The 13,931-nt window shown below is 40.5% G+C and overlaps 1 protein-coding gene across 2 annotated transcripts in view; it reads left to right on the forward strand.

Moving 5' to 3' along the window:
* LOC122813973 (otoancorin-like) overlaps positions 1 to 12,692 on the forward strand; it is a 656,691-nt gene extending 643,999 nt beyond the window's left edge. For both annotated transcript variants that reach the window (XM_044086530.1, XM_044086531.1), the window contains exon 25: positions 11,503 to 12,692. In XM_044086530.1, coding sequence (XP_043942465.1) covers positions 11,503 to 11,579 — 77 coding nt within the window. In that variant the 3' untranslated portion in view covers positions 11,580 to 12,692. The remainder of the gene's footprint in view (positions 1 to 11,502) is intronic.
* Positions 12,693 to 13,931: the final 1,239 nt, after the last annotated feature.

Genomic DNA, 13,931 nt, shown 5'->3' on the forward strand with positions numbered 1-13,931 from the left:
TCAGATGCAGCCATGGAGGAGTCCATGATGGGAAGGGGAGTGATGGGATAGACCCAAGTTTAAAAACCCTGGATGATAGCAATGGCCAGCAACCCCAGGATGTTATTTGCTCCCATGATTGCCTCCAGCTGCATTGGAATACATCTGTGGGAAATGGAGAAGCTGGTAGACCCAGCTCAGGTATGGAGCGCTGGGTAGGAAGGCCATAGGGTGAAGTAAGTGAGTAAATAAATGCTCAAAAAATGATAGACAGACATGTCTATATAAATAAGTTCTATGCAGGCTTGCTTGTTTTGTTGTTAATGCTGCATAAGCCTTAAAGCCCTGGTTGATGTCCTCCATCCACCACTTCCAGACGATGCAGAAAAAGCTCTATATCACATCACATAGGTAAATACAAAATATAATAAAGCAGGTGTTCAGGCAACTGCAGGGATGCTTCCCATTGCCTGGATCTCTCAGGAGGGCCATTGCACTGTATTCCAGACATATATCAAAAGATGTGTGCAGCATGTACCATGCAGCATTACATAGTATTGAGCAGCCAGGTAGAGCAGCAGGACAGTATTTTTGCAAGGTCATCAATACCAGTCACTTCAGCAAAAGAAGAGCACAGTGGACAGCCGGGAGTGGAACATGTAGCAGCAGTACCCCAGCTGAAGCAGAGATGGGCACAAGTCATTGTAGCATTGGCAAAGGGTCAATGCCTAGTCCACAACTGTGGGCCATGACCCAGACAACACAGAATATAATGATACATGCAGTATCACACCCAGAATATACAAGATGGTGTATGGAATGGTCATGCATTACTTCATAAACCACCATGCCCTCTGAGACTAGAGAGTGGTCAGGGCATAGACATCATCATTTGCACAAGTAGAGGACACAGTACTATGTGACTGCTGCACTGCAGATGCATGAGATGAACATGACAGACACATACTCTGAGAGATTGTGGGGAATCGGGGTACATATCCTCTGCTGCTAAGACTTGATAACTGGAATAGTCTACTGTGTTGACTAGTGGAACTGGGGATTGAATCAGTTCATGGCAGTGAAAGGTTAGAACTATGAGAAAATGAGTGCTACCTTGACAAGACATTGCCATGTGTTGATCCTGATGAATGTCTTTGTTCACAAACTGTCATTTGTTGATGTCTGTAAGTGGCAGGTTGTGTGCCACAGGTGACAGGTAAGGGACAGAACTATGGCACTGTGAAAGTCCAGCCCGATGAGGTATCCCAGGTACTGAGCCAGATGGGTGCCATTGTTCATAACATGGACAGCTACCAAGACTTGGGAAATGTAGGCTGTGTGTAAACAGGGGACAATGATGCCACCTCTCTAGTTGTCAATGTAGTCTGAATTAGTAGAATCAGTAGCAACCTCCCTATATCTGGACCTTCCCATTGCCATGAAAGGCATAACATGTTGAGGTAGAACTGATGGTGGTTCCAATGTGTCTCACAGATGTAGTTATGGAGTTAACATTTGGCAAAAGCAACCTCAGCAGCACTGTGTGCTCCCTGCTCCTATGCCTCATCACTGTATGCCAGGTACACTTCATCCCATAAACACACACTGTATCACACTTGCTGTCACTAAAATGCTATGGTTGGCAGTTAATTAGACTACTGTCATTGTGCTGCATACCTGTTGGTCATTGCCAAGTATTATACCTATATCAGGAATAATCCTTGAGTTATACTGGTGCCTAATCACTTTATGTCTCTTCCCTATGGTGGACATGTGCAACTCAGAAGCAATGTACATTTCAGATGCTGTGGTCTCAAGGCACAAAAAAGCCTATGAGGGAACTATAAGGTAGAAGATGTCTGTCATGGCTGGAGTGGCTATGTGTAGCTTTGCTAATGAACATGCTTACCACCACTGTTTCCAATACAAACATACTGGGGTTCACTGTTTATATCACGTTGACCACAGGGCATGTGACTAATATGTGTTTGCATATGGCATGTGTATGGCCATAGTGCTGTGTTTCAGTGCTATATCCATTCTAAGCTCTGCAGTACCAGGGACATAGAGTAGATCCATGGTGCAGTGCTAGTTTGTGTGACATGTGATCTGCAAATATTTATCTTTTGCATGGTGCTACTGTTTTGTTCCTAATGTGGACTTGCTTGAGAGGCTATGACTACTTCAAGCTCTGTGAATGTAGTGCACCAGTATGATGTGCTGATGGCAGTAGGATTATCTTATTGTCTATGTACAAGAATTTTTAGCAGCACATTCTGGGCCAATATGATGACCCACTGAGGTAAGTTAGATGCCTGGCATGAACTAGCAAGGACTGCATGTGATGCCTCATATCTCACCCTTTCTTGTGATCAATGCAAACATTCAAACCTTGATTGGAAATGGCTCCACCCTGACTTGCTTTAGAAGTGGTAGGTACAGGTTTAACAGAGACAGCTTCAACTGCACTGTAGGCATTTTTACTATACTACTGCCCTCTGCTACTTTAACTGTAGCTAACACTTTGCTTTTGAGCAGCAGAAGATGATGATCTAACACCGTTGGATGACACAGAAGGTGAGAGTGACTTTTACAGTAGTACAGTATAGATGACATCTGAGCCAGTCCACTGTAATACTATGATTGTGTTCATAGCTTATGCGTGGAATCATTTTTTTCCATTCTACTGTCCTTCTGCAGTTCCAGTTTTAAATGGTGGTGTGGTGAAGATATGCTCATCTCTGTGATGCCCCTGCACTGGCCCAGAAATCAAGAAGTCTTAATCCTTACCACTGGCACCAGTGAGGGACATGCACATTGGAAGGATGACAAGTACACACAGACACACACACACACACACACACACACACACACACACACACACACACACACACACACACACACACACACACACACACACACACACACACACACACACACACACACACACACACACACACACACACACGCACACGCACATGCACACGCACATGCACACGCACACGCACACACACACCGACACAGTAACATACAATTTCTCTTAAGAGCACACAGAAATCACAGTCAGTCTGGGGCTGGTTTCTGCCTCTTTCTCCAGATCCCCACTAAGACTTCCCACTGGCACAGCTATAGGGTTAAGATCTCAGCCAAGCGGTCAAGCCAAAATCTCCAGCACCCTCTCTGTGCAACCAGTGCTTCGTGTCCCATCCCAAGTAGCTGACACACATAATTTGAGATATGATTTATGTATAAACACACACACACACACACACACACACACACACACACACACACACACACACACACACTCCTGGGAAAGGCTGGCACAGGTTTACTAGCTATGCCCCTTTCTGCCCAGACTAAAAGGTAGTTATTACTGCCACCAACTAGCTATTTATCAGCTGCTATAAGACCCTTCCCAAAGGGTGACAAATCATACTGTGTGATGTTACTATGATCCAAGTGGTAAGTGTGACTAAGACTTTCAAGGCTATTGGAGTGGCCTATACAATGTCACCAAATACATTTGCAAGCACTTTAAGAGCTTAAATATTTCTAAACAAACAAGCCACAATTAAAGGGTTTAAATATATTTAATAAATAATAAAAGAACAAGACAATACTCAATAACTCAACACAGTGACTACAGAGTTCAGAATCACAGGAAATATTTTAAAACAACAATGCAGGACAGTCAAAAATAAATACAGAAAATATCTAAACTAATCTTTACTATATTCCTAACTATCTCTAAAAGACGCTAAGCCCTAAATAACTTACTTACAGAGCAAGGCAAATGCAGATGAGAAGTGCTGAAGATGGATGTTTCCAGATCCATAGACAAATACAAAATGCCCAGTCTCAGAGAGAGTTCCCAAATGTATTTATTTATTTATTTGTTTTACATTTGTTGACCAGTCTAGTCTAACTGGATATATGTCCATTTTCAGTAGAGGCCCAGGGAGAAAAGCTCCAAGCATCAGCAGTGACAAAGAATACAATATATAGTAATAGTCAAGTGAATTACAATATATTGGCTACACTGGGCAGAAGAAAAATTTTACAGAGTAATTTAGTAGGTTTAAGCTAAGATCAAATACAGAGAGCAAAAAAAACATTTTTTTTCAGTACTATGAAGGAAATTATTAATTACAGATAGGTGACATAAAACAGTATAGTAGAGAAGTATAGAGAGAGCAGAAGGTGAAAAAGATCAGTCAGGGTTAGAGCAGGGACAAAGCCAGTGAGTTGTAAGATATTCTTTAAGATGTTTTTTAAAAAGAAGAGTGGAAGCAATTGTGGAAAGTTCAGTAGGAAGCTGGTTCCAGATTTTACCTACTGTATTGGTGAAAAGTGAGTCCCCAACTTTGTTATTTGATTTAATAGTGGAAATTAGAAGCTTATTAGCTGAGCGTAGTGTTGCAAGATTTTTGTAGGGTGTAATCAGATTAGTGAGGATAGGGGTATTATTAGGGTGGTAAAGGATCTTTTGGGTGATAACAAGTTGTCGACAAAGTAGTTGGTTCTGCAGTTCTAGCCATCCCAGTTGTTTTAGGTTGAGACAGTGGTGAGTTCTAAAGGTGGTGCCAGTGGCAAATCTGGCTATGTTATTGTAGCTGGTGGAAAGTTTGGTGAGGTTGTTTTTTGTTAGATTGGTATATATTGCAGAAGCATAGAACAGGGTAGAGATAAGGTGGGTCTGGGCAATAGTTATTCTGGCTGAAGGGGAAAGGAAGGGTTTGATTCTGTAAAGGGTGCCTAGTTTTTTGTTGACAGACTTTATTGTAGAATTAATGTGGTCATCAAAACTAAGGTTATTATCAATTGTTACTCCCAGTAGATGGGTTGAAGTGTCTGGGGATATGTTAGTTGCATTGTTAGAGGTTATTGTGAAGTGCAGTTGAGGTGACTTATGAGTAGGAGCAAAGAGCAATAATTTTGTTTTTTTGGGGTTCAGGAGGAGGCAGTGTTGCATGAACCAATTTTCAACACTGTTAAATACTGTTTGGGTTAGGGACTGGAGAGTGGTTATGGACTTGGCTGAACAAATTAAAGTAGAGTCATCTGCATATTGTATGCAGGTGGCCTGAGGAATTTTGGTATGTAGGTCATTAATAAACAATGAGAAGAGTAGAGGTCCTAAAATAGAGCCTTGGGGTACTCCAGTGTTCACAGGGAGGGATTTAAAAAGATTATTATCCCACAGTAATGTTTGCTGTCTGTTTTCCAGATAGGATTTAAACCATTGTAATGCTTGTGGGTCAGGCGATTGGGCTTTTAGAATGTCTATAAGCATATTATGGTTGACCATATCAAAGGCTTTTGAAAGGTCAGTAAATAGTGCAGAGGAAAAAGGGTTATTGTTACGATTTTTGTTTATGGAGTCTGAAAAGGATAGTAGGGCAGTTGTGCTATGGAATGGCCTAAAGCCATGTTGGCAGTTGACAAGTAGATTATTTTGGAGAAGGTGGTCAAGTAGTTGTCGGTGTATGCATTTTTCTATTATCTTAGATATTGGAGACAGTAAGGCGATAGGCTGAAAATTGGAGAGTTCAGTAGATGACCCACCCTTATGTAGAGGGATGATGTGGGATACTTGCCATATGGAGGGGATTTTGCTTTCTAAAATTGTTCTATTTATAAGGATGAAGATGGGATAGGCAATAGCTTTCGCTGCAATTTGCAGGTATTTAGCTGGAAGACAGTCAGCAGAAGGGGTGCATGGTTTTAGTTTTTGAAGGAGTTTGCAAATGAGGGATGTAAGTACTGGTTGTATTGGAAAGGTTGGAGAAGGAGTCTTAGTGATATTTAATGGGGATGTGGTAATAGGTGGTAAAGTATTGGTTAGGGTTCGAATTACTTCAGTAAAGTAGTTATTAAAGGCATCAGGAATTTGGTTAGAGTTATTTTGGTTGAATCCTGAAGGAGCAGAAGTTTTAGAGTGTCCTGGCTGAAGAAGTTTGTTTATGCCAGACCAGAATTTTTGTGGTTTTGGTTGATGGGTTTGTTGGAGGTAAAGATAATAGTCTTTTTTTCTCTGAGAATATCTTTCTTGGTGGCATTTCTTAACTGTTTAAAGTAAAGATGATCTGATGGACATTTGGAGATTCTCCATTTGGCCCAAATTTTATTTCTGAGGAGGATCTTTTGCCTAGCTTGTTTTGTGAGCCAGGGGGCAATTTTGGTCCTTATTCAGGAAGACCGATAGGGAGTGTGGTAATCTAGGATCTGAAGGAATCTAGTATTAAAGTAGGTCACTGCTTCATCAAGTGGAAGATGAGACATGGGTGACCAGTCACATGCTTTCAGTTCATTTTGGAAACTCTTTGGATTAAAACATTTTTTGGATCAGGAGGTTTTAAAATTATTAGTAGTTGGGCTATGGATTCTTTGTTTAATAATATAGGTTAGCATGTGGTCACTAATATCATCAGGAAGGGTTCCTGGTTTATAAGTATCAAGGTGGCTGTTGATAAGGATCCAGTCTAGGGTGGTTTCCTTACTGCTTGACTTATGGATTCTAGTGGGAGTGGTTATAATTTATGAGAATCCGTAAAGATTTATATGATTGGTAGGATTAGGTGAACTGCAGGTAGCCCAGTCTATATTAAAGTCACCTAATACAATGGTTTCCTGAGGTAGGTGGGTAGCGAGGTACCTAAGTAAGTTTTCAAGAGTATTGATATTATTTCCAGGGGGGAGATATGTGCAAATTAGATAGATAGATTTGGAGTTGTTGATTTAAAGTTTGGCACTAAGAGTTTCTGAACTGGTATCCGATGGTAGAAGCACATTGAAGGGTGAAACTTGGAGTTTAGATTTATACATAATGGCTACACCTCCACCCTTTTTGGTTTTACGGTCACATCTCAGGATATTATATCCAGGAGGGGTAATCTCCTGGTCCAGAGTTGAGAACTTTAGCCATGTCTCTGTAATACAGAGAATATCGAATTAGTGCATATCTAAGAGTGCATGTAGGTGGGTAATTTTATTGTTAATGCTATGGATGTTAAGGTGAGCTATTAGGAGGGAGTTAGAGGGTCTATTTAAGGTAGTGATAAGATGAGATGTTAGGTTGTGTAGGTTATGGGGAATATCAGTATTGGGGCCAGGGTTTGGATGAATATCACCATCTAATAGGGGGTGTTGTTGAGGATATTGTACAAACTTAAGGATTTTGTAGAAATTGTTTGGGGATTTTTTGATAAGGAAGTAAGTAACATGGGTAGCTCTAGCTAAATTAATATCAAAACATTACTGCTGGGTCAGCTTTGGATGACATCACTCTTTGTCACCTGCTTCCAGTTCCCAGGCTAAATAGATACTTAGAATTTAGCACCTCTGTGTCAAAAATACTTATCTCTCAGATGTGCAGCTGCTAGGAAGTCACAGAGCAATAAAAATACTTTACATTTTAAACCTGGTAATTATTTTTGTTTCAAGACAATAGGAACACCTCTAGCTCTAGACATTGTATCTGCTTGATGCTCTGAAACACAGTCATAAAACAATTTACTTTTCAACTTATTTTCTTGAGGGTTTGCAAGTTAACTCTGTATTTTCCAACTATAGTTTATATACATTTCTGTTCTTTTCCAGTAGGGTACACTGTGGTTACATTCTTGAAACTCAGTACATAACATACAGTTCAACACACATTTCTGCACCAGTAGTTCATAGGTTCATAGGTTCATAGGTTTATACTAGGCTATCTGCCCTAAGGCATTTATAAGCCTATCCCAAATTATTGTGGCTTACGCCACCCCTTATATGAAAAAATACTGTGCCCATTAGTTTGTTGTGCCTCTGTCCAGCAGTGACACAGAGATGATTCCTGGGGTAAACCTACGATCTCCCATCCACAGGTCTAGATTTCTCTTGAACAGAGTCAGCGAGGTGCTCTGCCTCACATGGACCGGGATTTTATTCCACAGCATAGGGAGTCTCTGAGTGATAAATCTATCCCTCCAGCACGTCCTATTTATATCCGTGCTAAGGTTTAAGTCGCTTGCTCTAGTGGTTTTGGTGGATTTGGATTTTTTGAGGTGGAGCATGTCCATTAATTCCGGGTTGGACATGGCCTTGTATGTCAGGCACATGTTACCTCTGAGCAGACGGTATGCGACTGAATAGAGCTGGAGTTTCTTCAATCTGGCAGCATATGACAGATTTTGGAGTCCCTTTATCCTTTTGGTGAGGAACTTTTGGGGTCTCTCTAATTGCTGCAGATGTCGGGTGAGATACATCCCGAATGGGGCATTGTACTCGATCATTGGTCTGATAAGTGAAGAGTACAGGGGAACAATAACCTCACTAGATCTGGATGTGAATCCTTCATGATCAGGTGGGCAATGTAGAAGGTCTTTCTAACCACTTTAGCAATGTGAGTGTCAAAAGAAAGGCCACTGTCAACCTGGGTCCCCAGGTCCCTGATAACCTCTTCTGTGCTTAGTGGATTGCCACCTATATGGTAGCTTGGGGTTACCTTGTTTTTCCCGAAGGGTATGACTATACATTTTTGGCGTTTAACTTCAGGCCATGGCTCTGGCACCAGCTATCTGTTTCCGTGAGTCCCTTCTGAAGGATATCCGTGTCCGATGCACTTTCCACTATGGCGCCCAGTTTGCAGTCGTCTGCAAACTTTGTCAGCCAAAGTCCTCCCATGTTGGCCTGTACTTCTGAGAAGTAGATGCCAAACAATAGGGGCCAAGGACCGAGCCCTGTGGGACACCACTTGTGACTGGCTTGGAGTCTGACACAGCGCCAGCAACTCTAACCCTGTGGGTTCTGTCCTTAAGCCAGTTTGCAACCCATCTTGTGACATATGGGTTTACATTTAAGCTGGTAAGTTTTTCTACAATACCCGAGTGGGGTATTGTGTCGAAAGCCTTTGCAAGGTCAAGGTAGGCTGTATGGACTGCCTTTCCCTCATCAATGGCCTTGGTGACTGTTTCGAAGAAGTCAACCAAGTTCAAAAGGCATGATCTTCCCTTGACAAAGCCAAACTGGGTCGGGTCCAATGTCTGCAAGTCCCCTATATCTTTGTTTATGAGCTCCATTATGATCCTCTCCATAGCTTTGCAGACTAGACTTGTTAAGCTTATGGGGCGGTAATTACCAGGGTCCGTAGAGGCACCGCCTTTGTGGAGTGGGACCACAGTTGCCGTACGCCACTCCTTGGGCACGTATCCTGTGGTAAGGCAGAGATTAAACAGCTGCCTTATGTGCGGGTTTAATTCCTCATTTAGCTCGTGTAGCACACAGCCGGGGACACCATCCGGTCCCATAGATGCTGTGTTTTTAGCTTTAGAGAGAGCAGCTTTCACCTGCGCATTTGAGATGTCCGGGAGGCTACACTCGGCTGGGATAGTTATCTCTCCTTTAGGGGGGGAGAGGGGGGTGAAGTTTGCACTGAACCTGTCTGCCAGTATGTATCCACATAACATATAGTGCTCTTATATTTGTAAGACAAGCATACGAATCATACTAATATTCACAGATGACATAGAATTATTTACAAAATTCTAGCTAGCAGGGCTGACAGCCTCACAGTCTCAATCAGGGTGGGATGATGCATCTGTCACTGGGTTGCATGAGGTTGCCATGTCTGCTGCTCAGCAGAAAAATGATGATTCCTATGAAGGAGGTGCCCTGGAAGAGTTGCTCCATGTGTGCTTTCAAGGGGAAAAAATAAAGGCTCATTTTCTAAAAGTAGTCTAGAAGTGTCTACTCTAGTCTCAAAGCATAGATTGTTGAGGTTCAGGCTGCTGAAGTACAGTGGCAACTGTGTATCTGCCTTGGCCATTTGAGATGCTTTCTGCTGTGGCTTGTGAAATCATGTAACTGCTATACAGCCTCCATCTGACCACTCGGGGAACAACTGTCTGATACCATTGGCCACCTAGATAAGTGAAGATTGGATTTGTTGCATTTGAGCCATTCTGGATAGCTCCCAAGACTGAGGAATAGCAGGCTGTGTGTCCACAGAGGACAATGTGGCATCCAATCATGTCTTGACCCTGTCCTTTTTCTATCTTGGCTTTGTCCTTCACTTGTGTGTCAGTCCTCATTCCTTTATTGTTGCCAAACCTTTTACAGTAGCACTTGTCCAAACCTTATCTATCAGTGCCACGTTCTGTTGTCCCAACTATTTCTGAGTTTACTGGCTTGTCTGCTTGAGTCTGTTCTATTGTGTCTTTTGTCTCGGATACTTGCCCTTCTCCCCATATCTTATCCACAACCTACCTTTACTACATTCTCCACCCACCCTCTTTTTCTATATATTACAAAAGGGGGCTTTTCCCTGTGAAATAATACTCCCCCATACCTCTCAACCTCTTAGAGGAAGAAATCTGTACAAAACCTAAAATAAAGAAGGGACAAAGGTCCAAAAACAGGGACAGGTTTTAAATATTACACTTATAAACTTAGAATGTTGTGAGAATAACAGGATTTGTGTTAGCATGCATTTTATGAAAGATATGAAGTCTGCAACTCAAATCTATGTCATTATATAGTGACTTCAATATTCTGTGATATGCCAGAAAACCACAAACTTTATGAGGAATAGATCAAAAATATGAGACAAAAATCTGGACAACCTGCTAAAATCTGGACAGCTGAAAGGTATCCCCATGCTTTTAAATGCTATATGGTTACCCTTGTGTATTTTGTTCTGCTTGTTGTTCTTTCCATTCCTTTTTGTCTGTCAACCTTATTTTCTATTATTTATATACTAAACATGGTTGGCACTTTGCTATGAGCAGCCTAAGTATGCCATCTGTTGGCCATATGCCACCTTCTCTCACCAGATCAGCATGAGATGCAGCTATGTGACACTACGCTGCACTCTTGACTGTGCATTCAATCATCCATTCTAGCCAGCATTCATCCTGATGTCCATTAAGTCAGTCATGCACTGCGCCAGCCATACATCAACCTAACGGTGCTTCTCTTGCTAGCTGCTATGTGACTCCTATGTTATCTAGTCCTTTGCTTGGACTGGCAACACTGTTCATTACCTAATGTATGACTGAATAGCTGCATGGCTCTTTGTGTGGTTACATTTTTGAAAATCAGCACATTTATTCATGACTCAAATCCTGGTTTAATATCTTTAGTTGTAATAAAAAAGCATGTGTGTGATAAGCAAAACTTGGCAATCAACATAAGCTGAAGGATACATAAACATAAGTTTCCTCATCTCTTCTATAATCAGAGAAACTATGTTTTAGCAGCTGTTTCAGAAACTACAATATACTAATCTACAAACATTATGCAGTACCATTTATTGGCACACTGACAGTAATTATGACCCCAAGTCTATCTGAGATTCTGATATTTTTGTGATTGCCTTGTTCCAACTTTATTCACTTCCTATTTATTTGTATTTATGACCAGTTTGTATTTTAAACATTCTTTGTGCAGCATGTTATAAATGTGTATATAGCTCTACATATAGGTAAAACTCCATTTTTACTGTTAGTAATGCGGGAACATGTTTTTTCTGTGTTTTATCAGGTGCAGCCCAGTGGAGACTTGCAATGATCCCAGCAATAATATTCATCAATCTGCTGTTTTGCAGCATCTTTATTTAATACATCATGCAGGAAACTTCAGATCTGTGAAGTGTAAATCTTTCCCAGTTCATGCATACTGTGTACTTCTTAAATCGCAATGGAATGTCTTACCATTAACATGTATTCAAACAGTAATACTTTGTACGAAATGTTATCAAATAGTGAATAAACAAACACACACACACACACACACACACACACACACACACACACACACACACACACACACACACACACACACACACACACACACACACACACACCAATATTCCTATATATACTTAAAACATTTATTTTTTACAATATATTTTTCTATAAAGTTCATCCATGTAAACACATAATTTTGCTCATTAGGAGCTCAGGTATGCTATACCTTTCCACATTTTCCTGAGGTCAACCTGTGTTAGAAAAATTGTATTACCACTTACTTTTGCAGATGATAACCCAAGGTTTCAGGTAACAAACTCTGATCTGTTCTAAAAAGCACTGCAAGAGTATTTAAGTTCCAGAGCAAGAAGATTCAAGAGACCAAATAATCATGAACTGAAATGCATATTTACACATTTATATAAAAAACATATTAATTTCTCCACATTAAATAAGTATCACAGTTCTTTCTGTGTGAAAGTTCACATTTGAAACTCTATAAACAATTATGATTAGTTATGCTGTTTAATATTTATTTATCCTGTGACTGTCTTTAAAAGCCTCGTGTTTTGGTTGAACTGAAGTGGATCCTATGCTGCAGCTCTACTACATGATTTGTTTGGTAGAAATTCTTACTCTCTTCTTAATGTTACAGATGGTATGTTTATTCTATCTGTATCATAAATGATTTTATTTCTGTAAAGTCTGGGTTACTAAGCCTTGACTTGGGATGAGGAAACAGGTACCATTCTATCTTGACAGATGGACACATTTGTCTCGGGTAATACTTGCAATCTGCACTGTAACATCTGATAAAAATAAAGAAAAGGATTGAAACAAACTTCTAATAACAATAACAGTGTGAGTATATTCGATCATTACTCTTGACTGGGCATTTTATGCCTTTTAGTTATATTGTGTTGTTTACCATTCTGTTTTTTTCCCTCTCAAATGGTTGAAATAAATGTTTCAGTTTATATATTCTTTCTTGATTATGCTAAAGTTGTCATTTTTATAATCACAAGAACAGCATGGAAATATGAGATACTTTAACACAAACAATAAGGAAATATGCAATATTTTAACATACACCATAAATGTTTTCTATATAGTTTAAAGACAGAGAATTGTGTACTTTAAAAGAAACAATATAGGTGCATTTTAATTGTTTGTGTCTATATGTGATTGTCTGCTTCAAGCACTGATTAGTTATTTATCCTGAAAATAAAAAGGAAGAGACAAGGTACAGTTAAAGCGATCTGTGTAGCTTTACTTATGCTTTTAAATCTAGTTTTGGGAATGCTTTGTTGGCACATCTTTTGTGACATAATCAGACTGAGATGATCTTAGGTAGAATAGCACCTTAGGCAAAGTGTTCCTTGGCACCATTCATCCTGTCACCCACTGCACCCCCATCACACACACATCCCCCAGTGTCAAGCCCAGGTCCATCCCTCACCCATCCAGGCATTTCCACACCATGCAGATTACCTTTTCTTTTTTTTTTTCTCTTTACATTTTTTTCACATTTTTTCTTTCTTTTCTGCTTCATCTTCCATTTTACCACATCCAAAATATCCATGACTGCACTGTAATAATTGTGGAGGAAATAATTAAATTAAGCCAAGGGTCCTGGAGAGCATGGGATGCTAGAAACTCTGAAGTATATTTTAGAATTTCTTTTAAACAATATTTTCATGCTGCAACGAAATTAACAAAATCGTGAAATAAATTGTCTTACTCTTCAATTTTGTTTTTTCCTGTAACCTTCAAAACATCATAATTGGACAGCTGCTCCAGTGGTATAGAAGGAAGAAGCCCTGACTACAACCTAGCCTACCTGGGTTCAAGTAAGCAGCTCCGGCAACTGAAGGATTGTCAGGGAAGGGATGAATGTGCCCATCTAAAATGGTAGGGTGCTCATTGATATGGTACCTAAGACGAGGCATAGTCCAAAGATGGGAGTTCCCTCAGATGTTAACAGTGAGCATGGGACGGTGGGTAAAGTGAGTGGGTGGAGCATAAATAAAATCCCCCTGGATAGCAGCACAGATGAGATGATCCCCGAGGACAACTTCAGGATTTATGACCAGCCTCAGTGATAATGAAGTAAGTCTGGGGCCGGGGTTGGAGAGTAGTTGGTAGACTCAGCATGGACATTGAGTACTGGGGGTTGGCATGGTAAATATGAGGTCTGAGGGGAACAAAAAAACACTCTAACTA

Source organism: Protopterus annectens, chromosome 10.part0 (genome assembly GCF_019279795.1).
Source record: "Protopterus annectens isolate FY-2018-M chromosome 10.part0, PAN1.0, whole genome shotgun sequence".
In the NCBI taxonomy this organism is placed as follows: Eukaryota; Metazoa; Chordata; order Ceratodontiformes; family Protopteridae; genus Protopterus; species Protopterus annectens.